This window comes from Hemiscyllium ocellatum, chromosome 4 (genome assembly GCF_020745735.1).
Source record: "Hemiscyllium ocellatum isolate sHemOce1 chromosome 4, sHemOce1.pat.X.cur, whole genome shotgun sequence".
NCBI lineage: Eukaryota > Metazoa > Chordata > Chondrichthyes > Orectolobiformes > Hemiscylliidae > Hemiscyllium > Hemiscyllium ocellatum.
The window spans coordinates 30659111-30687005 of record NC_083404.1 but is presented as its reverse complement, the minus strand read 5'-3'; the positions used below and the strand labels follow the sequence as shown (position 1 = coordinate 30687005).

Here is a 27895-nt window from a genome sequence, read left to right as displayed (position 1 = left end):
GACCGCACCTAGAGTACTGCGTATAGTTTGGTCCCCTTATTTGAGGAAAGACGCAGTGACATTGGAGGCCGTTCAGAGGAGGTTCACTAGATTAATTCCAGAGATGAGGGCTTTGTTGTATGAAAAGTGTGTGAACAGTTTAGGCCTATACTCTCTGGAATTCAGAAGAATGAGAGAGGATCAAATTGAGGAATTCAAGATGATAAAAGGCGTGGATAAAATAGATATGGAGCAGATGCTTCCTCTTGTGTAGCATTCTAAGATGACACGTCATAGTCTTAGGATAAGGGATAGCAAATGTAAAACAGAGTTGAGGAGAAACTACTTCTCTGAAAGAATTGTGAATCTACACAATTTGCTCTCCCAAAGTGCGGTGGATGCTGGGACAATGAGTAAATTTAAGGAGGAGTTAGACTGATTTTCAAGTGGTAATGGGTTGAAGGGATATGGAGAGGAGGCAGGAAAATGGCAGTGAGGAACATATCAGCCATGCCTGAGCAGACTCGATGGGCCGAATGGTCTAATTCTGCTCCTATGTCTTATGAACTTCTAAGTGCTTGTCCACACACAAAATATCCCTCCTAAGTATTGTTAGCTAGAAATCCACCGTGTTCCAGATCTTTTCCTCATTGCCAAACAAAACTATTGCAATACTGATGCTGCAATACCACAGTCAGAATAATAAAACATTAAGTACAATAATTAGACACAAGATTACTGTGATCAATGTTATTAGAGATAAATAAGTACATAAATAATGTAGGAAATTCAGCACTGTAATGGGTGCATCATATTCTTCAAGTAAAATTAAATTTGAAGATGCTGGAAATACTCAGCAGATTACACAGACGTTGTGGAGATAAACATAGTTAACATTTCAAGTGTCAAAAAACTTAAGACCATGTGACCGTAAGTCCTAAGAGCAGAATTAGGCCATTCGGCTGATTGACTGCTCCACCATATGATCATGGATCGTGGTTCTGCATGGATTGCAAGATTCCCATTGTGCAGAGTTGAAAGACTGCAGGTGTGGCGTTGTGGACCTTTTAGGCACACTTATGCTGTACTATATCTGAAAAGGATTCTGTGAGATGACAAGGCATATGAAGAGAATTAGGCCATTCAGCCCAACAACTCTGCTCCACCATTCAATCATAGTCCATATGATTCTCAACCCTATTCTCTTGCCTTCCCCCAGTAACCCTTAATTTCCTTACTAATTAAGAACCTATTTATCCCTGTCTTAAATACAATCAATATCTTGGTCTCCAGACCCCTCTGCGGCAATGAGTTCCACAGATCAACCACCTCTGGCTGAAGAAATTCCTCTACAACTCTGTTCCACAAGATTGTCCCTTCACTATGAGGCTGTGTCCTCTTAGTAGTGTAAACATCTTCTCTTTGTCCAGTCTATCCAGGCATCTCAATATTCTGTAAGTTTCAATGAGACTCCGCTACACCTCCCCTCCCCCCCACAACCGTACCCACCCCCACCTCAACTCCATCAAGTACAGACCCAGAGTCCTCAACCATTCATCATACAACAAACTCTTCATCTCCAGGATCATTCATGTAAACCTCCTCTAGAACCTTCTAGCACTTCCTTCCTTAGATATAGGACCCAAAACTGCCTGCAATATTCCAAATGCAGTCTGACAAGCGTTTATACAGCCTCAGCATTTTCTGCTCTCATATTCTAAATATCTTGAAATGAATGCTAATGTTGCATTTCTGTTCCTAACTAACAAATGAACCTGCATGTTTACATTAAGAAAATACTAAACTAAGGCTCTGAAGTTTTTTTGTGCTTCAGATTTCCAAATCTTTTCTCCATTTAGAAAATAATGTGTGCCTCTATTTGCCCAATCTAAGCGTATAACCTCACACTTTCCACCACAGTATACCATCTGCCACTTCTTTGCCCATTCTGTCCAAGACTTTCTGCAGGCTCCCTTCTTCCTCAACACTACCACAGCCCTCCATCTATCTTTGTGTCATATAAAAGGCAGCAACAATGCCCTCAGTTCTTTCATCAAGATCATTAATATACAACATAAATAGTTGTGTTCCCAAAACAAAACCCTGTGGACTCCACTAGTGACCGGGTTTATCTATACTGTCTGCCATTTCAGTACCTTACCCCAAACACCAATGCTTCTTGCCTTACTCAGCAGCCTCCAGTGCAGCACCTTGCCAAAGGCCTTCTGGAAACCCAAATAGATGGTGTCCACTGGCTCTCCTTTATCTAACTTAGTCATTACCTCCTTAAAGAATTCTAACAGATTTGTCATACATCACCTCCCCTTGACAAATCTGTGCTGATTAAGCCCTAGTTTACCATACATTTCCTAATACTTTGCAATTTCATCTTTAATAATGGACTTTACAATCTTACCAACAGCTGAGGTCAGGCTAACCGGCCTAGAGCTTCCAGCCTTCTGCCTCCCTTCCTTCTTAAAAAGGGGTGTTACATTTGCCAATTTGAGGCCTTTGGGACTTGCCTGACTTCAGTGATTCCTGAAAGGTCTTTCCTTCACAATCTTTTCAGCTATCTCCTTCAGACTTGTGAGGTTTAGTCTATTTGGTTCAGATGATTCATCCACCTTCAGACCTTGCAGCTTTCCCATCACCTTCTCCTTAGTGATGGCCACTAAACTCCCTCTGCCCCCTGATTCTTGAAGTTCCGTTATCCCTACTGGTGTCATCCCTACGAAAACTGATGCAAAGTACTGATTCAGCTCTTTATGTATTTTCTTAATTACCCATTACTACGTCTCCATCCTCATTTTTCAGCTATCCAGTGCACACTCTTGCTTCTCTCTTACCTCTTAGATATCTTAAAAAAAACTTGCAATTTTTTTTTACATTACTAGCTAGCTTACTCTCACATTTCATCTTCTCCTTCCTTATTGCTTTTTAAAGTTATCCTCTGCAGGTTTTTAAAGGTTTCCCAATTCTCCGATTTCCCACTAATCTTCACCATATTGGATGCTTTTTCTTCGCTTTATGCTCCTTCACTTCCCTTGTCAGCCACAGTTGCCTTGTCCTCCCCTTCGCGTATTTCTTCTTACTTGGGATGAATTTCTGCTCTGCCTTCTGAACTAGCCCCTGAACCTCCTGCTATTGCTGCGCTACCATCCTCCATGCTAAGCTCCCCTTCCAATTATCTCTGGCCAGTTCCTCCCTCATGTGTTTGTAGTTACCTTTCCTCAACTGTAATACGGTTCCATCTGACTCAAGCATGTCCCTCTCAAATTTCAAGGTAAATTCTCTCATATTATGGTCACTATTCCCTAGTGGTTCCTTCATCCTAAGGTCCCGAACCAAGACTCTCTCATTACACATCACCAGGTTCAGAATTGCCAGTTCCCTAGTGGGCTCTACCACAATCTGCTCCAAAAACAATCTCATTCACATTCCACAAATTCATTTCCTTGAAAACTGCTCCGAACCGGATTTTCCCAGTCTACCTGCACATTAAGATTCCCCATGATTATTGTAATAACGTCTTTTCTATCTCCTGATTTATTTTCTTCCCCACATCCTGATACTGCTTAGTGGTCTGTATATAATTCCCATAGGGTTACTTTTCCCTTTGTGGTTCCTTAACTCTACCAACACAGAGTCTAAGCCTTCCAACTCTACATCACTTCTTGCTAGCAACTTAAATTCATTTGTTACTAAAAGGCAATCCTGGCCTTTCTGTCTATTTGCATGTCAGCTCAATAGGATGTGTATCCTTGAATAGTTAATCCTAGCCATGATCCTTTTGTAGCCACGTCTCTGTGATACCCACAATATCATATCTGTCAATTTCAACCCGTGCTACAAGCTCATTTACCTTGCTTCATATACTATGTGCATTTGAGTACAACACCCCCAGTCCTGCATTGACGTCCCTCTTCTCACAGCTGTGCCCCCATCTGCTATGCCTGAAGTTAGATTCAAGACCCTTTCCATTCTCTCCATCCTATTACTTGTTCTGGAAACTTTTGTAACCTTTGCTGAACTCTTTAACTTTTTCCATAATTTTGCACAAAACTGAGCCTACATCTCTCCACAGAGGCTTTTAACTTGCTGAATAAATCGTGCTTTGGTTTCAGATTTCATCATTTTCTAGTATTTTGATTTGACTTAATTGTACCATTTTTGTTCAAGGACAACTTTTCTTCAGTCTTGACTTCATATTTTCATTAATAACCTCAAATTTGCTACATAATCCAACATAACAAATCATGTGTTTCATCAAGATCTGCATGAGCAACGTAGACCAATCAACATGTTACACTTTCATCAGACTATGATAGACTTAACATAGAACAAAAGTATCTGTGCCTTACTGAAGTTTCTTGCCGTAAGCATGCGATATTTAGTTTGTAGCTAGTTTTTGGTTTTCAGCCTTCTGGTTTACTTTTCTGACTTGTTTAATGCACTCATTAAAAGAATTGACAATTGCACAACAGCCATCTTGAACATTTTTTTAAAGAGCTTTTTTTCTGGCTGATTTAGGCATTATTATTTGTTTCTTTCTAAATAATAAACTGATACAGCCCACATCAAAGGAGATCTTCCATCTTGCTGATGTTCCTTCCAATTCCATTTTCGAGTTTTTTATGTAAAGATAAAGCAAAGAACTGACCTGGGGTTCAGAGAATGCTTGTTGAATGCTGTTTATTGGACCATATGGTACACCACTACCTTCAAACAGTTCCAACCAGTTTTGTGTTGTCTTGTCTAGAAATCTAAATAAAAAAGAATTCTGTGGTTTAGACATGATGTACTGATTTTGAAATTGTACAGCAGTATATCACTTAATTTGCAGTAGCCAGCAATAAAATAAAGATACACATTTCTGTACAAAATTAAACTCAACCCTGAGGCTGTGAGAGATGATATTTTCCAGATCAGATGTTTCTTTGATTTGAATGGAACCAAAACTTTACAATGCAAGCAAAAATATACTGCCTACAAGAACTTAATATTTGTTTTTATGAACTGCTTAATTTTATCCTTCACAAATGTTATTCCTATCATAAATATTCCAATTTAACGTGAAACTCAACAGCTTTTCCAATTTAAAGTGAAACTCAACAGCTTTTCTAAATTGGACACAAGAAACTCAAATTCATATTGATTTTAAGAAATATTCTGGAGCTATATTTAGTTCTTTCTGACTGGAGGCTGTATAAATGACAATAACATTAGTTTGATATTAAAAATACATTGTTAAAAAAAGGTTGGGGAATTCTAACTCTCAGACAGTAAGGGAAATAAGCCTTTTGCAGTGCAACATCGATTGTCTTGACAAGGGAGTTACTAACCAGAGGATTGAAGAAAACTGGCAAATAAAAAAGGGAGAGTTACATAGTGAGTTATGAAGGCATTGGATGAAAGCACGATGGAATCAGTTTCAATAGTAATTTTCAAAAGTGAATTGGATACATGAACATGAAAAGGGAAAATTAGTAAACTATGGTAAAAAAGCAGGTGTGGAATGAATTTACTACCTCTTTCGAAGAACAGTGCCTAGCCTAAAAGTTTGGCTTGGGTGGCATGGTGGCTCAGTGGTTAGTACTGTTGCCTCACAGTGCCAGTGATCCAGGTTCGATTCCAGCCTCAGGCAACTGTCTGTGTGGAATTTGTACACTCTCCCCGTGTCTGCGTTGGTTTCCTCCCACAGTCCAAAGATGTCCAGGTTAAGTGAATTGGTCAAGCTAAATTGCCCATAGCGTTCAGAGATGTGTAGGTTAGGTGCACAAGTCAGGGGAAATGTACAGTAATAGGGTAGGAGAATGGTGCGAAACTGTTCGGAGGGTGAGTGTGGACTTGTTGGGCCGAAGGGCCTACTTCCACACTGTAGGGATTCTATTCTATAAAAAAGGTTTTCAATCTGTGCTGTCCATGTCCATGGTCCAATCATCTGACAGAACATTATGCAGTGAAGGAACTGAAGAGTTTCTTGTCCGATGCCTGGTGTTCTCCCATCTTGCTGCTCATTGACTTACCATGAACCTATTAGCAACATAGCATTGCATAAAATTCCATCTTACTGCACAGTAAGCTGCTGTGACCAATCCCACTCCAACATAATTCACAATCCATAATAGTCAACATTCAATATTTGAAACAAAAACAGAAATTGGTGGAAAATATCAGCAGGTCCAGCAGCATCTCTGGAGAGAAATCAAAGGCAACGTTTCAGGTCCAGTCATCCTTCTTCAGAACAGATGACACTGATTTCTCTCCACAGAGGCTGCCAGACCTGCTGACATTTTCCAGCTATTTCTGTTTTTATTTGAGATTTCCAGCATCCGCAGTTCGTTCTTTTTTTTTTGTCTTACATTTATTACTTGTACTTTGCATTCATTCTCATGCCTACTACTCAAAGAAGGCAAAACTCATTATTTCCACTTCTACTTGGCAGTTGATCGTTACTGATAACAAAAGGATTGTGTTTTTAGAGTTTCAATTCTTTTTTCTTCCAGATATTATTTCCTTCAGGAAACTGATAGATGACACTTTCCATCTTAAATCAATTGCTGATTTAATCATATGCGTGTTCACATATTTTATCTCATTTTCAAAAGGTGGTTGATTAGCACCAAAATAAACTTTGACATAGGTTTATTAGCTGTTAAACAAAATAATCTATGAATAATGTTAGCAAAACAGTTATCACTACACCTTAATTTAGCTTTACTAACCTACAGGAAATATCAGTACCAAATGTGAGTGGTTATAATGATCACCAATCTCTATACAGGTAGGAAATCTTATAGAAAAGAAAATGCTCAGATGTGATTACATCAATCTCTGGATTGAGGACTGGTTGAAAAGGTAGGCATGGAGAAGATGTTTGTAATTACAGGGGACATAAATACTAAAATCACTAATAAATCTAATAAAGTATTCAGAATGATCATCTAAATGGACGTACATGGAATACTGTAGGTTAGATGGGCTTCAGATTGGTATAACAGGTCGATGCAACATCGAGGGCCGAAGGGCCTGTACTGTGCTGTAATGTTCTATGTTCTATGTCTTTACTAAAAGAGTAGCATGAATGTAGAACACAATACTTGATGCAAAAAGCATCCATTTGAGAAGCTGGTGAGGGAGAAAGAATAAAAGGACACGCTTGGGTAAAAGGGTTAAACGAGGAAGGATAACAGATAGTTTATGTGCAGAACTAACTGGATTGGTCTAATGGACTCTATGTTTTGCTGACTTGGTTATATCAAATGATGTGTAGTAAACACAACCACAATGCAAATTTTTCATGTGAAGAAGTTCTTTCATTGGTTTCACTCATATGGAAGTTATTGAGCCTGAGTAAGGATAGGAATTTCCTCAAAGATGCTCCTACTCTGTTGCCATAACTGAGTGGAGGGGGAAAAAAAAATCACTGAACCATTGAATTTAAATACCATCATGTTAAAATGAAACATAGGCTACTGATAAAAAAAATTGAATAAAATTAAACAAAATGTTTATACTTTACTCAAATTGCTGGTTTCTTCCATAAATAGCTGAAAGACAATACTAATTGGTGAAAAAGCATTTCGAAAATGTACTGGAATGTTTTTTCTGGAAGCTGGATTTTAACCTCTTTTGCATCATTACTGAATTAAAGCAGCTTGAAATAATTCCACAAAGTCCAGTATCCCATCACCAAGTCATCCTGTATTTACACATGCATTGTACGTGATACTGACCCAGTTGGCTCTTAAAGTGAGCAAAATCCCTAATATTCCTGCTTATGTCTGTCATTTAGGACTCCTTGATTGGACCAGATTAACAACCTCAATCAAGGAACTCATATTCTATGCTATCCACCTGAATGACCTTGTTTCAATCATTATAGAGTTCACATCATGCTAATCCTTAAACAAAATGTTCAATTGGGATATTGATTAAGTATTCTAATTCACTTCTGCACAAGTCCAAAACCCCCATATAGCAATGCAGATATATGAAATTGAGAAAGGAGCTCCTCAAAACCAGAGTGGAACTTGAAAATCAAACAGTAGCCCTCAAGAAAAAAAAACTTGAGTCCTGGAGAAATGTTTCCACTGTTGAAAAGATTGAAAACCAGGCCACAGTTTTAATATAATTGGGAAAAGAAGACAAAACAATATGAGATGAAGCTTTTTCACGAGGCAAGTAATTAGGATCTGGACTGCTCTATTTGAGTATGTTGAAGTTGGTTCAATCAATGCATTCAAAGACAGCTGGGTTATTTGAAGAGGAATAATTTGCAGGATTGCAGGGAGAAGGCTGAAGAATGGCATGAAGCAGAATGCTCATTCAGAGAACCATTGTAGACACAATGGGCTGAATTGCCTATTTTTTACATTATAACAATATCCTTCTTTCATAACGTAAAGACTTCTTGACTTTTCATTAATATTCTATTATACCAAAAGAATCAAAATACAAGAACACAAAAAAATTGAATTTTGCCTTGAGTGCCAGGTGTCTGGTCATTTCTACATTCTGAACCTGCTGAAGACAGAAATATAATTTCTAGTTTTACAGAGGCAACCAATTGTAGATCATCTGCACATTTGCTGTCCAATGAGGAACAGCAAGCAGGTTTTTCAAACAGAACCTGCAGATAGCACAGCTCACTACAAGGGGCTTGGCAGCCCTCCTTGTGTTTTACATTTATTTTTATGATGTGAACATTCTTGCAATTTATTGCATCTCTCAAACCACGCTTGAAAAGCTGATTGTGAACTGCCATCTTCAATCGCTACATTTTACATGAGGTAAGTATACTGTCATGATGGAAGTTACTGGTTTTTGATATAGGACAGTATTGGGATAGCCATGTAGATCTAAGATAGGGAGCTGTGGACTTGGAGAAAAACATGTAATAAGTGGTGTTCATATGTCTGTTTGACATCACAGGTTTAGAAGGTGCTGTTGGAATAGCCTTGACAAGTTACTGCAGTGCATCTCAAATAAAGTACACACTGATGTAACTATACAGATGGTAAAGGGAGTGAATGTTTTATGATGAATTAGGTGCTGAGCAGCCTAGCTGCTTCAACTTGTATGTTGTTGTTAAAGCTGCACTTGTGCAGCCAGTTGCACAGTATTCCATCGCAATCTTTATTTGCACGTTTATGGTTGGCAGATCGGTCTGGGGATCAGAAGGTTCAGACTGGAAGCCTGTAAGCAGCGGTGTGCCACAAGGATCAGTGCTGGGTCCACTATTGTTCATCACTTATATAAACCACTTAGATGAGAATATAGGTTGTGTGGTGGTATGTTTGCCAATGACACCAAAATTGATGGTATAGTGGACAGTGAAGAAGCTTATCTAAAAGTAGAACAGGATCCTGATCAACTTGGCTAGTGGGCCAAGGAATGGAAGATAGAGTTTAATTTAGATAAATGCAATGTGTTGACAAACCAGGGCAGGGCTTACACAGTTAATGGTAGGGCTCTGAGGAGTGTTGTTGAACAGAGAGATCTCGGGGTGCTGGTACATACTTCCTTGAAAGTGGTATCATGGGTAGACAGAGTGATGAAGAAGTCTTGCCTTCATTGTCAGAGCACTGAGTACAGGAGCTGGGACATCATGTTAAGGCTGTACAAGGCACTGGTGAGGCCACATTTGGAGTAATGCATACAAGTCTGCTCACCTTGCTATAGGAAAGATGTTATTAAATTGGAAAGAGTGCAGAAAAGATTTATTAGAATGTTACGGAGACTGGAGGGTTTGAGTTATAACAGGAGGCTGGATAGGCTGGGACATTTTTCCTTGACATTTAGAAGGCTGAGGGTTGGCGTTATGGAAGTTTATAAAATCATGAGGGGCATAGATAAGGTGAATCGCCAAGATCTTTTCCCCCAAGTTGGAGGAGTCCAAAACTAGTGAAACAAAAGCTTAAAATGAGAGGGGAAACATTTAGAAGGGACATGAGAGGCAGCTATTTCACATGGAGAATGGTGCTTTTTTATGGAATGAGCTGCCAGAAGAAGTGGTAGATGCAAGTACTGTTATGATATTTAAAAGACATTTGGACAAATATGAAGACAGGAAATGTTTAAAGAGATGTGGGCCAAATGTAGGCAAATGGGACTAGTTCAGTTTAATAAACCTGCTAGACAATGACACGTTGGGCTGAAGGTTCTGTTTCTGTGCTGCATGACTCTAAGGTGAATTACTTGCTACATAATTCTGAGCTGGTGACCAGGTCTTCTAGCCACAGTATTTATGTGGTAGGTTCAGTTAAGCTTCTTATCAATGGTAAGCCCCAGGATATGGATGGAAGATTCAGCTATGGTAATGCTGATGAATCTCATTGGAAGGTTCTCTCTAGTATGAGATGGTCATTGCCTGGGCACAAATGTTGGTTGTCACCATACCAGCCCAAACTTGAAATTTGGCACATAGGTAAATGTTGCTGCATATGGCATGGCCTTCTTCAGTACCTGAGGATTAGTAATGGGTACTGAACACTGGAAAACATCAGCAAACATTCCCCATTCTGACATTTTCTATTAGAAGGAAGGTCATTGAAAAAGCAGCCAAAGATCTTTGAGCCCAATTCTAAGGAACTCCTGCAGCAATGTCATACTGATGCCAGGCAACAGGTATGACAAGAAAGCACTTGAAACCATCATTAGTATCAGGGGGAAGGATGACATCTCAAAGACATCCCATTCCAGAAACTTCACAATTTAAAGGCAAAGCTGTTACACAGGAAGAGCTGTTTTCTGCTGGAAACATTTAAATCTGTTTCAGCTGTAATCCTCTCACTTCGCAGCTGTCTCACTTTCTGCAGTGTCGATAGAACTGGTGGCCAACATGACACCAAAAAAGTGACTATGCTGCTGCAGTAATCATTGTGGATTCTTAATTAACATGATTGCACTCTTCTCATTGTATGGAAGGAATGCTGCTATAAGACAGTAACAAAGCTAGTCTTTTTTATGCATTTTTCTGGCCACCCACTTTGCCAAAATTGCCTCAACAGAGCTCAGCAAAAGCTGAAGTTTTTTTTAATAAAAGTAGTTGCACCTCTGTTTTATCATTTAACTATTTTGCATAGGAGTAGAAGTAGTTTTTTCCACACTTACTGGACTTCGTATAGCACATGTCATCCCTTGACTAGAGAGTGAACAATGTTACTCTCAAAATCATGTCACCAGACAGATAACATTTTTGAGCCAGTCGAAGAAAAACTATAAAAAGCAAAACAAGTGAGGAAAAAGTATTGAGAAAACAGAGGACTGAAGGAGAGTGAAACATTGAGTTAGAGTGAAGGAAAAGGAAGCTACGGAAAATGAGAAAATAGAGAAAGGTGAGAAACAGAAAATGAAAAGGGAACGATGAAGCAAAGTGTGAAGTAGAATATTACGCTATTAGAAGTAAGATGAAAACAAAAAGTAAAAACCAAAGAGAGTGGGAAGAAACATTCAGCAAAATAAAAAAGTTAAAAGATGAAGTAAAATGGAAAGAGCAGACAAAGAGCGTGAAAAGAAGTCATGTTGAGAATGGCAACCAGCTGACAGGGAAGGAAAGAGGAAACTAGCAACAATGAAAGGGAGAAAAAAAAGGGAGAAAAAAATTTGAGATAGAAACTGTTTCTGTCTGACTCTGCAATGAAAAAAATGTCACAATTCTTTATTCCATCTATTCTCTCCCGTGCTGAAGCTATGGTTGATCGTTCCACAGACGTGACAAGGCAATAAGCATCACAGCAGGCTAGTGTTTCAAGATTTGGTTAGATGAGTCAAAAGTAAAGTCACTGCTAGGCTGTCAGCAACTTCCAAGTTATCATTTTTATGACGGTAACTTTTCTTCCTAGTCATATTGCTATTTATATCAAGTTAAGTTTAAACATGGATAAAACAAATGCTTCATCGTGAACATAGAAACAAAAGAGAGGAATATTTTCAAAACCTTTATACTTTTCAGTGTCCATTATTCTACCTTTCCAAGAAACATAACAACCAGTGAGCCAGTGCGTTAGTGTTAAAAACACATTTTTGTGAACTGTGAGAAAGTGGAAGATGAAACATTTGGACAATTACTGGTTTGCAAAGGGTTACCACATGACTTCTTGGAATTCCAAATTTTAACGATCATGACAACTGAGAGTGACCTGTTGCTTAGAGAAAAGGTGAGTAAATTTGAAAAGTAAGTACCAGCAAATCTTTTCAGTAGATTTAACAGTCTGTTTATATGTTGGACAACAGGCTTGGGGAAATGAAAACACTAAGGTCTATATGGTTTGTGCCGAGGAACAGCCTCTGACTTTTCTCCACTGCTTTGCCACAGGTCTGGAAGCTGATGGATGTGTTGGAAAATGACCTCCAAGCTGGAATTAACAAATTCTGTCTCTCCTGAAAAATGGGAGTTTTAAGAAACACCTCCTTCTCCCTGAAGGCAGTTAAGAACTCAGTTAAGTATTTTCTGGCAACCTGAGAACATTCCTGAAATTTCCATTTCTGATCTCCTCATAAACACTAAAGGCTAGATTGTTAACTCAATTCAACAACCTAGGTCAAACCTAACTTCCATAGTTTGCAACCTACAGCAACTGGATCTCATTCACAGGAAATCAAAGGACTGAAAACTTAGCTTATGCCATCTTCTGCATTCAAACTCTTCACCCACAGGGACGTTTTGTTGCTGACTCTTTTCCTGCCAGAGTATCTCTGCAGGGCTGTTCTTTGTCCTGATTCTGTATATGTGTGTGTATTTCAGGATGAAGGATGATCTACAGCTTAAATCTGCATTGCCACTAGTTTAAAGAATGTTTTTTTTCTTAATTATCCAGTTATTTGGATTTATTGAAGAAAACTGGTGAAAATCACTTTTGTTCTGGCTAACAGCAACAAAGAGAAACAAATTGACCATATTCTTGATTAAGCAAAATATTCATAATTTAGTACAGCTCATGGAGTAGTAGGATAATACATTCTTCCTGTCAGATTGTAACGGTCAGGTCAAATATAATATAAAACATTGTTAACACACAGCTTAAAATTAACTATTTTATACTTGCTATAAAATGGCTCATTAGCTGCCAGAACGGTGTCTCTGCCAACAAGGGGAGGAAAAGCCCACTAAATCCCAAGGTCTGCAGTTCCATCTACTGACATTTTAGTTTAAAACAACCAGTCATCTGCTATAATCCAGAAATCATTGTGAAAGGCAAAACAATTAGTATAACTGGATTAGTTAACATTTAATAGGTATCTTTCTTCTTTGTTTGTATCCACAACCATACAATTTGTAGGTCAGTGAATTATTCATCAGCTCCTAGTCTACTTACCTTAATTTTGAAGCTGTTCTTACATTTAAAAAACTGTACCTGCCTTCCAAGAACTGTAATTTGTGTTTTTGTTTGGCTAATGGTGGAATTGTTGGGTTAGATCAGGCAGGATGTGTGACTTTTATATGCAGTAAGTTATCAGGAATACAAATGGTCATAAGAACTCTGAAGAAAATATATTTAAATTATCTTCCAAGTATTAATATTATCAGAAAGAAAAAAATTCTAGAAATAAATAGTTGAGTATTTACGTTGAACTGGCTTCACTTCATAATGGAGCATCTATCAAGACAGTTGTCATCAGTAATTTTTTGTTAAACACAAGCTAGCTACATTTTCTTGTAACTTAACTGTAATGGATAACAATAGAACAAATATTCATTTTTTAAAAATTTGACTTGCAAAACAACCGTTCCTCAAACAGTAAACTGAATTTGTGGTCAATTAATCAATATTCAGTTTAACAATGCAAAAAGTGTTCAGGTGCAGTTGATATTTTGCCAACAATTTAATTTGCTACCAGTAAAAAGCTAGCATCCTCACACCAATTCTGAAGTGAGTTGACAAATACGTCCCCCTTTCCCAAAGACATTAATAGTTTTAACATCTGATGACCCTCTGCAATATTGAGAGAAATATGATACACAATGTTTTACAGTCTCAATGTACTTTTTATTTGATGAGAGGCAAAAGTTTAAGCTTCTAGTTTTGATTGGGCATTATTCACTGAATGCTGCAAATATTATGTAAGTTCTGAGATTTCAGCCAACTGCACTTTTCAGGATAGAAGATGGAACTAAGGGCACCTCTAAATCTGTATTGAACGGCAGCTGAGAAACAGGCTATTAGAGATTTCAAACACATATTTTCAAACTGCAATTTTGAACTAAGTGATCATCAGGAATTTTCAATGCTGCTGTTAAATTGACACTTAAGGGTCGATTTTCTCAGCTATAATTTTTTTTAGATTTGTAACTATTTTATTATTGGCTAAAATGTTTAAGAAGATGTATGCTGTGTTCTTCCTTGGCTATTAACCGTGTAAAAGTTAAACTTTATGCAGGCACCTAAACCAGGCTCAAGTGTGGGCTGCTGGAAAAGCACAGCAGATTAGGCAGGCTCCGAGAAGCAGGAGAATTGACGTTTCGTGTATGAAGGGCATATGCCTAAAACATCGATTCTCTTGCTCCTTGGATATTGCCTGACCTGCTGTGCTTTTCCAGCACCACGCTCTCAACTCTGATCTCCAGTCTCTGCAGTCCCTTTCACCTAAACCAGGCTAGCAGCTTTGAAAATTTACAAACCTTATACTTTGAATATCAAGTAGCTGAAGTGACTAGAGCAGTCTAATTGCTTTGAAGATCTCAGCAAGTCTGGCAGCATTTGTGGAGAGAAATCAGAGTTAATGTTTCGGGTCACGTGAATCTTCCTCAGTTCTGATCTGAAACATTAACTCTGATTTCTCTCCATAGATGTTGCAAAACCTGCTAACCTGTTCCAGCAAATTTTGCAGCAACATTTACAGTCCTTTTTTTTCCTTTGAAGATCTGCCTGATCAGCTGTGCCAATTCAAGTAAGTACCATGGTGATGATTTGAACATTAGACAAACTGGGGTCCTCAAATCCTCCATTCACGATTTCATTTTGCAAATGCTGAATGGATTTCCAGATTGCCTTGTCATTTGCAAAGAAACTTCAATAGTTTAAAAGCCTGTAGTGGTCCCTTTATTTCTCTCAATAATCAACTTCAGAAAACTGTGATCTTTTACAAAGGATAAATGAACAGCCAATGGATAGGAAATGTTGTGGTGGAGGTGGTGAGCCATGGCAGTGTGTTGATGGATACAAATGTTGGGCATCAATGATGGAATATTGAAAAAGGGAAGTGGTAAATTCGATTTGAGAAGATTCAAGAGTACTTCAAGTAGTGGTGCTTGCAGTGGATAATGCTGAGGAATCTATAAGCCAACAACCTCTGATTTTCTGGCAAGTTAACCCAAATGGACTTAAAATCAGGGTCTGTAAACCTACACTATCCCAATCAGCACTCAGTGCAAAGTCAGAAAAAAATTATCATCCTAGATGACAACATGTATCGTATGAAGGAAATAGAAAGAAGGAAAAACTAATTTCAATTATTCAACTCCTTTCACAACCTTGTCAACTGCATCCAGTGAAATATTAATGAGGTGCAGTTACTATTGAGTAGGCAGATGAAACTTTAGTTTCTGTCGTACGAGAGAGGCACTTTGACAGTGCAGCACTGCTCTTTTAGCATCAGCCTACACTGCACATTTTACAATCTTAAGGTCTTGAATTCAAGCTCAATTTACGTCCGTAAGAGAGTGCACTGGCATCAAGCTGAGCAGAAAGAGTGCAAAAGATGAGAAAAATATTCACAAAGGTCACACCAGGGGAGATGCATTTAAATACAAGGAGATACTGACCTCTTTTCTGTAAACCAAAACAAGTTACAAGAATTTTAAAGAGATGTTCACAATTCTGGGAAAACTTTTGATAAATTAGGTAAAGCTATTTCTGCTGCTCAAGGACTCCACATTTATCAGATATAAATTTAACAGCACCAGCAAGAAACTAAGAGAGCCATGAGAAGGAAATTCTTTAGGACTTGTTCTGAGACCACAGGATGCCCTGACAGAAAATGGTGGAAGACTTTCAAGAGACAGGGATAGATATTTGAAAAACAAATGCAAGTGTGTGGGATAAGAACACAAGGGCCAAGATTTAAACTTTATGTTCCTGGATGCTGATTAAATTGTGTTTGTGTAATCAGCTTGTTTGACCAATCCTGAATGATTCCTCAATTTCATTCAGTTAAGCATTGCTGGAGTGATGCCAACATTCTGACATAAACATAGTGCAATTGTCATGAATTCAAAGACCTCTCAGTCCCAGTCTCCCATTGATCAAGACTACTTGCAGCCTCAGTGTCCTAGCTTTTTGATTTGTACTTTTTTTTTCAACTCATAATCCGTCTAGCTCAAAAAGCGCCTACTCTGCGTAAAACAGACTGCGGGTCATCTCCTATCCGAATCTTAATAATTAATTCTAGGTTCAGCTATTCCAATTCTCTTCTGATCAGCCTTGCATCCTCCAACTTCCATAACCTTCACCTTGTTCTCCTATTCCTATCCTGATTCATCCCATTCTGTTACTCCCAAGATAGCACCATTCATTCATGGATCCCATTACCTCAAATTTAAAATTCTCATCCTTATGTAAAGCACCCTCCATTGCATTTCCACTCCATATCCCACAAACTTTTTCTCAACCTGCAACATAGAAAACTCTGCATAGCTCTATGGTTGGCCTCATGCCACTGGTGGCTATGACTTCAGTTGTCAAGACCCAAAACTCTGTGATTTCATTATCATGCTCTCCTCCTTTTTCTATATTCCTTAAAATGTAATACTTTAGACAATCTTTTAGTCACTCCTCCAAGTATTAATGTCATTTTCTGTCTGATTACACTCAAGATTCTGCTAACTTTATTATGCCAAAGGTGCTGTATCAAAATAAGTTGCTTTTATTTAACTTATTTTTCTAATTAACCTTTTCACAGATGTTGTTACACTCCACTAGAGCAGGTGGGAATTGAACCCAGGCCTCTGGGGCCAGGGGTAGGGATGGTAGCACCAAGGCACAAGGGAACCCCTTCAAAACAAACATGCTGTTGTGGGCTCAATTTGAGAACCTATGGAATGTAAATCCAATGTAATGTCAACATGTTCTGCAAAAGTTTTTGAAGGAAAACATGAATGACTTGGTAGACCTACCTGATCTTGACTTAAATGTCAAATTAGTATTTTCTCTCTCTTCCTCACTCACTGTCTATGTAGACAGCGGAGTGAAAACACTTGCGTGGAACATCCTCCGAAATAAGATGGTTACCATTTCAGCCTAGCTCCAGTTTAGACACAACCACAGATCATGAAACATTCTCAGACTCGTAACAGCAGGATAAGTTTTATCTCCAGTTTCTACAATACCTGATTGAAAGCAGCATATCTGAGTTTAAATAGGGTGACCCTAATGATGTGTATTGTATGATCACTTAATTTTTGAAGATATAGTGGTCCGGTTTATAATCTGTTGGTGAAGAAGAAAAGGACTTGATTTTTTGTTGCCTCCTAGAATAAAAGATTTTGTGATATAGAACATTTATGAATTTATTTTATGATTAAATTTTGTTATATTTGTTCTTGTGTGACATTTTAAAATGGTATTTATTGCCCTAAAGATATCAAAAGTCAATCACATTCAAACAGTCAACCAAAATGTGAGATTGGAATTGTATGTAGCACCACTGTATGTATTTATGCCAGTTAGTGAACAGCTTTGATACGACAATCTGGCACCTTTGCTGTTCAGTTTTATGGTGCACACCCTTCAAATTACTTTTCTTGCATCAATGGAGAACCTATGAACTCCAACCTTTCATACTACAACTTTGCGGCTACTGCACTCATCCTAATCTATTAATTTTTTCAGTCTAAAGGCCAGCACTGCAAATTTTGAATATATAGCAGCCGTAACGCAAGTATTACTACGTGCCCTTGCAGTTGAAGAAAGGAATGCATGTACACTTCTGACAGAGTAGCGACAGCCCAGTGGTATCATCGCTAGACTATTAATCCAGAAACTCAGCTAATGTTCTGGCAAACCAGATTCAAACCCCACCATGGTAGAAGGTGGAATTTGAATTCAATAAAAAACAATCAACTGATGATCATTTTCAATTCTCAGAAAAACCCATTTGGCTCACTAATGACTCAATAACATTTGCCATCTTCTGCTAGTCGGGCCTACATGTACTGCCAGAATCTCAAATGCCCTCTGAATCAATCGCTACAAAGTCTCAACAAATAAATGAAACTTGATGGGCTACTTGGCATCAACCTGGGCACTGGAAAAGACAAGGGTAGAAACAGTCCTGTTGACCCTGCAAACCCTCCTTACTAACATCTGGATGCTAGCGCCAAAACTGCAAGTGCTGTCTCACAGACTAGTCAAGCAACAGCCTGATATAGTCATGCTCTCAGAATCATACCTGACACCACTAGCACCATCCCTAGATATGTCCTGTCACACCATCAGGACAGACCCAACAGAGGTGGTGACACAAAGGTATATATTGTCAGGAAGGAGTTGCCCTTAGAGTCCTCAATACTGACTTTGGATCCCATGAAGTTTTATGGCTTCAGGTTAGACATCGGCAAGGGAATCTCCTGATTACCACATACTGACCTCCCTTGGCTTATGAATCAGTACACTTCCAAAGTGAACAACACTTTAAGAAAGCACTGAGGGTGGCAAGGGTAAAAAATGTACTCTGTGTGGGAGATTTCAATGTCCATCACCAAGAGGCTCAGCAGCAGCATGATGTATTGGGTTGGTGAGGCTCTAAAGGTCACAGCTGGGTCTGTAGTAGGTGGTGAGGGAACTAACAGAGAGAAAAACATACCTGACCTCATCCTTACCAATCTGCCAGCTGCAGATGCATCTGTCCATGACAGTATCGGTAAGAGTAAAGTGTGGAGATGAAGTCCTGCCTTCACACTCAGAGTAAATTCCATCGTGTTTTGTGGCGCTATCACCATGCCAAATAGAGAGCCTTTGGACAAATCCAGCAACTCAAGACTGGGCATTCATGAAGCACTGTGGGCCATCAACAACAGAATTATACTCCAGCACAATTTGAACCTCATGGCCTGGCATATCCCCCATTCAGCCATGACCATCAAGCCAGGGAATCAATACTGATTCAATAGGAAATGCAGAGGGCCATGCTAGGAGCAACAAAAGGCATACGTTGCTAGAAACAGCAACAGGCAAATGATGTGTCAACCTGAAATTTCCCAAACATGACTAATTATGTGCCAAACACCATCAGCAACAAGTGACAGACAGAGCTAAGTGATAATACAGCAAATGGATCAGATCCATGCTCTGATGACTTGCCACATCAGTTGTGAATGGGGTTGGAAAATTAAACAAAGCACTAGAGGTGACTCCACAAGTACCTATATCCTCAATGATGGAACAGCCCAACATATCAGTGCAAAAGATAAGGGTGAAACATTTGCAGCGATGCTCAGCCAGAAGTGCCACCTAAAGTGGTCCCCAGCATTACAGAGACTAGTATCCAGGCAATTCGATTCACTTTACACGAGATGAAACAGTTCAAAGCACTGGATAGAGCCAAGCCCAAAGGCCCTGACAACACTCTGGCAATAGTACTGAAGACCTATACTCCAGAACTTGCTGTTCCAAGCTCTTATAATACAATTACAACACTGGCAATGTGGAAAATTGCCCAGGTAATATCATCAATGCTATCATGCAGTACATGTTCAGCAATAAACTGTTCACTGATGCTCATTTTGGGTTCAGCCAGGGCCATTGACCTCATTATAGCCTTGGGTTCAAACATGGATAAAAGAGCTGAATTTAAGAGGTAAAGTGACAGTGAAAGCCCATGTGGGCCACATTCGATAGTGTGTGGCATCAAGGAGCCCTAATAAAACTGAAATCAATGTGTATTAGGCAAACTCTCAGCTGGCGAGAGTAATACCTGGCACAAAGGAAGATGGTTGTGGTTGTTGTAGGTCAGTCATCTCAGCTCCAGGAATCTCTGCAGGAGTTCCTCAGGGTAATGTCTAGGTGCGACCATCTTCAGCTGCTTCATCAATGACCTTCCCTCCATCATAATGTCAGATCAGAAACTGAACTAGACTTGCCAAATAAACACAGTGATTACGAGAGCAGGTCAAATGTTAGGCATACTGTACAACATAAGTGACCTTCTGACTCCCCAAAGTCTGTCCACCAGGCACAAGTCAGAAGTGTGATAGAATACTCCCCACTTATCTGGATGGGTGCAGCTCCAACAACGGTCAAGCTTAACACCATTCAGAACAAAGCAGTCCACTTGATTGGTCCTACATCTACAAGGATCCACTCCATCCACTACCAAAGCTCAGTTGCAGCAATGTGTGCTATTGACAAAATGCACTGCAGAAATTCACCAAAGATCCTCAGACAGCACCTTCCAAACCCACAACCACTTTCATCTAGAAGGACAAGGATGGCAGATACATGGAAATACCATGATCTACAAGTTCCCATCCAAGCCACTTACCATCCTCACTATTCACTATCACGGTGTCAAAATCCTGGAATTCCTAAGGGCACTCAAGGGACTCAATCTACTGTAGGTGAACTGCAGCAATTCAAGAAAGCAGCTCTCCATTACTTATTCAAGGGCAACTAGGTATGGACAATAAATGCTGGCCAGTAATGCCCACATGCCATGAGTGAATAAAAATAAAAGGTTGCACTGGACACCATCTTGGTGAAGATGTTAGTGTGCATACACAATGTACATGTATAAGAGATATGTAAAGGAAGTAGATCATGTAGTTGAACAGCATTTCATAGTGATTTGACGCCAAAGTTACCACTTTAACTCAGAGCTCCACCTAAAGACCTTCTCTTAATCACACATGGACAAACACATTTTGCAATAAGGAGAAGTCCTCCTACGTGTGATGCTCTTACAGAAATCAGCATCAATTTAGACTGAAGAAGCATTTAGTGAGTTCTCGAGTTCTTTAACATTTCAAAGGTCTACAGGGAAAGGGTGTGACAGGCTCAGAAACATTTAAGCTGCGAGAGAAGGGTTGAAGGATAGGTAAAACGTTGCAGCAAGAAAATTTTTAACAGGAAGCCAAATCTGACCAGGATATTTAGGGGACAATTGTCCAACTGAAGCTCAACGAAAAGCAGTGCAACAGATATCAGTATTTTGGTGTTGACATTCTTATTAAAGCCTGTCAGCTGTAGTTGGTGCAATGCAACTTCAGAAGAGGCTGAGGAGTGTATAGTCAATGGCTCACAGTTTGACTGAAGGGTCTCCTGGGCTAATTACATCTGTCTCTGCACCTTCTTGGCCAAGACCTCTGCATACCATTGGAAAATCTTAGAACCAAGGTATAAATCTTGTGTACCTCCCAAGTCAGAATCAATTCTAAAAAAGATTTCCAGCACTGGATCCTGCCACAGTTCATGCCTGCTTTATGAATTGGCTAACTTTACATAGTATAACTTATAACTGTTGGGAAATTCTCACAATTTTGTATCTCTTGCTGAGGCTTGCAGCCACACAACAACACTGTTAGCTCTGGCTGCACAGTGCAATCATGTTAATTAGCAGGCAGCGCAAGGTTTGTATTTTGCCTGAATCAGAAGTGTCTGGCACTTTTTAGTCCTGTATATCAATATCCTAGCCAATGTTTGCAGCTACTGAACTTAACCTCACACATTTATTTATTTATTGAATGGTTAATAGCAGATTTTAACGTGGAGCAATCGCTGAGCATTGGACCATGTGGCAAATATGGTGCTCAAACTGGCTCACTGACAAGAGTTGTATCATACAACCCTGCAGATAAAATGTATAAGTTCAAAGAAGTAAAAGGAGGGCAAGGCATTAAACAGCAGGAGCTTTGTTACGGAGATATTCACTCTACAGTCAAAAAGGTTAGATTAAATTGTTTCTTGTACAAAATGGCTGATGGTGTCGTCATTGTGTCATGTCAGTAGACTCATAAATTGTCATACTTACAGAAATATACAAATCCCCCCTCCTTTTGCATCAGAGGTTCCTACAATGAAACATTCACAATATTTACAATCTCATGTTTGACAGTCTGTAGATAAGACATTCTGGAGGACAGTGATGCTTGTGTGGCTGTCTGTGCACCTCAGGGATCTGTTTTATTTTTTCATTGGTTTTAATTTTGCATATTTCAGGTGTACAAGGAACAGCCTTTGTTTTCTTTTCTTAAAACAACTGAATGTTTAAACGTTCACACAACAGTACTATGGTACTGAAAACAACAAATGCTGGAGATTACAACAGGTTAGACAGCATCCATGAAGAGACAGCATCTCCCTCAGTTGCTCTAGTTACTGTTTTGTCCTTGGGTGTACCAGGTGTCTATTTGGCCAGTTGTTTGCAGATCTTCAACTAATGTTGTCTTTGTCACATTTGTACTGGTTGCCAACAGTTGATCGGGATGCCTTCTCCACACTACATCATCTCTTCATTTGTACGGTGTAGGAAACTGGTCCAGTTTTCGCTACAATGATAGTTGATACCCACTTCCCACTAGAGATATAATTCTTTCCCAACATTTCTTGATGTTTATTGGAAAATATGATGTTCTCTCATTGGAAAATCTTTATTCTGTTGTTTACTGTCAACAATGTATTTTGATACAGATTCTTTCAGCAAATAAAATGTCACAGCTAAATGACACTTCACCGTGAGCAACGCCAGAGAACGTTGAGTTGTCAAGTGACTTGTATTCTGCTATGTTAACAAAAATTGGTTTAGTCTTTTGGATAGTGATCCTTGTTATCAAATCACTGTAAAGTAATGTTTCATTGTCTGAACAAATCTTTCAGCTAAACCATTTGTGGCTGAGTGATAAAGATCTGATCAGATACGATGAATTCCATCCTACTTTCAATTGTCCATAAACTCCTGTGAAATAAACTGGGGAGCATCATCATTAACAGGGTGCTCTGGATAACCAAATCTGCAACAATCTCCCCCAATCTTTCAATAGTTTTCTCTAAATATATTAACTTCATGATGCTAACAGGTCAGGTCATTTAGTGTGTGTGTCAACTACTATTCAGTCTCCAAAGGTCTAGTGTATTCAATATGGATTCTCTGCCATAGCCTTTCTGCCCATTCCTATGAGGTTGCAAACTCTTGCCCCAGCTACACTTATTCCTGCCTTCTCCTCATTTCAGAGGCACAACATTAATTAAGGGGGTTGTTCCTGATTCTGTCATGAAGTACCATATCCATTATTTTTAATAGTAGTGGATCATTTCTAATGTACCTCACAACTTGTTTTGCTATTACGGGAGTGTTCTCAACTGGTTCAAAGTTGAATATTTCAACATGAGGGCTATTTGTTGTTGATTTATTTGGCAAAGATAATCCAGAGAGCCCATTAGCATTCTCATATAAGTTGGATTGCCGATATTTAATTGTATAAGTGTGAGCTGATAACAAGCCTGCCTCTGCAAATAGATAACTACAGGAATAAGGTGTCCGTGAAAGACACCCAAATATTATGGTTAATGATCTGTAGTCAGCTAAAAGCATAAATTCCTAAAGACACAGGTATTGGTGGAATTGTCTAATGTCAAAAATGATTCCTCGAGCTTCTTTCTTTATCTGTGCATAGTTCATTCCTGCTTTGTTTAATATCTTGACTCAAAAGCTTTTAACTCGTCTTCACTATTTGGTAACGTGAGAAATGAAAAGGGGTCAGGACTTCTGACCTCTGCCTTGTGTAAAACACTATATTGAGCTGTCCATTTCCAATTCTTGGTTTGGCATAAGGTAGGCAATAGCTTGAGAATGATTGCACGATTAAGGACAAACCTACTATAGTAACCTAGTGAGCTCAAAAATGACAGCAGTTGATTTACATTTTTAAGTTCTGGTGCCTGAGTTATGGCTTTTTTTTGTAAATATATTTATGAGCAATTTTTTTTAACTTCACAAACACATAAAATTATTGAAAAATACAATCAATAACAAATATCAGTAGAATAAAGAGAAAGAAACACAAATTACAATACAACCACTGTCTACTAACTACCCTATAACACAAAGCAAAACCTAATGTGCAAAGCATAACCAATAAGTAAATAACTAATAGATGAAAAAAAAAGAAAAGCAAAAGGAAGCACTAAAAAAGGACAAAATACAAAACAGCTATGCTCGGCGCAAAGCTCCCAAACAAAAGAACAGACACTTTGTGCATAGACCCCGTCCAGAGCCCAGGGTTCAAGAAACCATCCTGTTCAAACAAACGCCGTAGTTAAGATAGCTGACAAATCCTTATCCAAATAACTCAAGTAGGACTGCCATATGTTATAAAAACAGTCTGTTGCGTGGTGCACCATGTTTGTAAAAAGAAATCCAAGAGAATGTGCTCCATCACTAATCCCAGCAAGCCTGGCAGGTTCTCAGACACCCAGTTCATCAGAATATTTTTCCGTGCACAGTATGCAAGAATATTAAATAGATTTTTCCCATGATCGTCTAAAAATTCGGTAGGCTTCACAGGAGAGATATCGGGTCTACTTAGACTTCGGTCCTCAATACCCTCCCTATCTCTCCCGCAACAGCGCTTCAATAAACACAGAACCTGCGGCATGTCCAGAAGCAATGGGTAAGGGTACCTACACTTATTTTACTTTTAGGGCACACTGAAGATGCCCCTTTTTTAAACTTTGCCAGATAAACCCTGTGCAGAACCTTTAACTGAGTAGTGATGTCTTATTACAGATTGAAATCTTTCGAGCATTCTCCAATATGTTTTCCTATGTTTCAGAAGAGAGCTCCACTCTTAGGTCTTGCTCCTAGACCTCACACAACCGGTTAATATCCTGCCACCCAGCAGGCAATAGAGGGGACCAACCAAAAGGGTGCTTATGGAACATAGCAACAGCCTCTTGTATCAGGCTTATAGGCCTTAGTGAGAAGTCTTCTTCTGGATGAAATCCCTAACCTGAACAAAAACGAAAAGATCTCTGCTGGGCAACCCGTATTTGCGGCTCAGTTGCTCAAAAGACATCATAACCTCCCCCTTAAACAAGTCTCCCAAACTAGAAACTCCTCTCACTGCCCATAGTTTGAACCCTGAGTCCATCATTCTTGGTTAGAACCCTGGCATGCCAACTACAGGTGTAAATGGTGAAGTCTTGGATAAGCAACCCTCACTCTGACACATCACCCTCCATGCCCTGACTGTACTAATGACAATGGGGTTCCAGCAGTGGTCTATAACTGTCCTCATCTTATCCATGAACAACAGGTTAATAAGAAGGCACTTTGCCTGGGAGGCCTCGATCTCCGACCATATTGTGTTCAGATCGTTACCTACCCAATCGCAGACAAATGACAGCAGGGAGCTCAATTGATACCTCCTGATGTCTGAGAAATCAACTCCTCCCCATCTTTGAGGCAACTGCAATTTCGTAAGCTTGATGAGGGGCTGCCCAAAATGCCAGACAAAGGAAACAAACCATCCCATAAGTTTTTGCAGCATTGACCTGGGAAACATTATGGGGAGCATACGCATGGGATAAAGCAAACGAGAAAGAACGTTCATCTTAATGAGAGATCTTCCGCCCAACCATGAAATTGGAGATCTCGCCTAATATTGCCGAGCAAGTGAGCAGAGTTAGTCTGAAATAACCGAGCAAACTCAGGGGTAATAAAAATGCCTAGGTATCAGAACCCTGCCTGTGACCACTTAAAATGGAACTTAGGGCCATCTACAACTTCTGGCACATTCTTGAGGTTCCCCAAAGGCACAACCTTTGATTTTGCGAAGTTATCTTATATCCTGAAATGGCCCCAAATGATTGATGCATTGTATCAAATGGGGTACGGTGAGCATCGGGTTCGCTAAAAACAGAAGGACATCATCCGCATGCAGTGCAATCTTGTGTGCCCTCAATCCCACTTCCAGAGCAGTTATGTGGACATTCTGACGAATGCCCTCTGCCAGCGGCTATCACTAATGTAAACAAAACGGTGAAAGTGGGCAGCCCTGAGGACTACCCCATCAATCCTAAAATTCCAAAACTTCACCCCGTTGGTGATGACCGCAGCCAGAGGGTGGCGATATAAAACCTCCACCCACCCCAAACCATTCTAAGACATAAAATGGATATGGCCATTTGAACCCGGTCAAATGCTTTCTCTGCATCTAAGGAAATCACCAACCCCCTGAATCGATCATTGCTGACAAACGTGGACTATATTCAGCAACCTTCTAATATTATTGGAGGACCGACGGCCCTTTATAAAGCCCGTCTGGTCCACTTAAACAATATGGGGCAACATCTTTTCCAATCTCAGCACCAGGATCTTAGACAGAATCTTGAAATCTGAATTTAATAGAGTGATGGGCCTGTATGAGGCACAATCCTCAGGAACCTTCTCCTTAAGAATTAAGGAAATATTAGCTTCTCTCAAAGATATGGTAAGCATTCATGCACATAGGAGTGATTGTACATCTCCAATATCGTTCCTAACAGAGTCCCTATAAATTCCTTATAAAACTCACCTGGGAGACCATTAGGGTCAGACGCTTTCCCACTCTGAAGTTGCCCAGCTGCCTCCTGTATTTCCAGAACTGTCAAGGGGGCATTAAGGAGAGAGACCTGGTCCAAGGTTACCCCTGGGAGGTCCAGGCTCTTAAAAAAGGCCTCCATTTTAGCCCTCCTGTCTTCGCAACCTTCAGGCCGATACAATTCAGAGTAAAAACTTTGAAAAGCTGAAAATGTGTTGCTGGAAAAGCACAGGTCAGGCAGCATCCACGGAGCAGGAGAATTGACGTTTTGGGCTTGAGCCCTTCTTCAGAAGCCCTCCTGAAGAAGGACTCATGCCCAAAATGTCGATTCTCCTGCTCCTTGGATGCTGCCTGACCTGCTGCACTTTTCCAGCAACACATTTTTAGCTCTGATCTCCAGCATCTGCAGACCTCACTTTCTCCTAAAAACTTTGAAAAGCCTCATTAATCCTTTTAGCATCGTACGTAAGGACCCCGGCGCTGTCTCGGATTGCAGTAACGGATTGGGGAGCATGCTTTATCCTAGCCTGATATGCTAAATACTTCCCTGGCCTATCCCCATACTCGAACAGCCTTTGTCTTGCAAAAGCAAGTTCTTTCTTTGCAGTTTGTGTCAGTATTGAATTCAAGGCAGCCCAGAGGGCCATGATCCACTGTAGCTTAGTCACCGAAGGCCACACAAAAGATGTGCTGCCTCTGCAGCTTTCAACCGTGTCTCAAGTAGACGCTGCTGTTCCCCCTTCTGTTGTTTCTGGCTAGCCAACTAGGAAATAGCTAATTGCCTAGCAAAGGCCTTAGCGGTCTCCCATTGCATAGACGGACCACTAGTCATACCTGAGTTGATAGTCAAGAATTCCTGAAACTCCTTCAAAACATATCCTACAAATTTTGAATCCTTAAGGAGAAAAGGGTCCAAACACCAGTGTCACAAACCTAGCCCCTCACTCTTGGCCTTAACCTCCAAATATACCGCCTCATGATCAATTCCCTATTTTACAACCCATAATTGAATCCAAAAGGGCTGAGGGAGCCACAATCCTTGTGTGACATTTATGTGGATTTGAAAAAAAGGTGATGTCTCTGCCGGTATGATGAAGACATCTCCAAATGCTCACCAGCCCCAACTCCTCGCATAAGTCAGCCACCTGCTTGGCCTGCGAAGAAATAATTGGGGACCCACTAGGCATCCTGTCCACTGTTGGATCCAAAAGACCATTAAAATCTCCTCTATAATATAATGTGCCATGTTCCAAGGGCATTCAGCTTAGAGAAAGCATGAATCAAAAATTTGAGGGGATTTGCCGGTGGACAGTAGACATTTAAAATGCCATATTCCTCCCAATGTACCGGGGCTTTAAGTATCACAAACCGTCCCTGCTCATCTTTCACCTGCTCTAATAA

The 27895-nt window shown here is 39.7% G+C and overlaps 1 protein-coding gene across 1 annotated transcript in view; it reads right to left on the bottom strand.

Annotated features, from left to right (window-relative positions):
- sugct (succinyl-CoA:glutarate-CoA transferase) overlaps positions 1–27895 on the bottom strand; it is a 429896-nt gene that overhangs the window by 246944 nt on the left and 155057 nt on the right. Inside the window, exon 12 of the mRNA XM_060824198.1 lies at positions 4640–4742. Coding sequence (XP_060680181.1) covers positions 4640–4742 — 103 coding nt within the window. The remainder of the gene's footprint in view (positions 1–4639; positions 4743–27895) is intronic.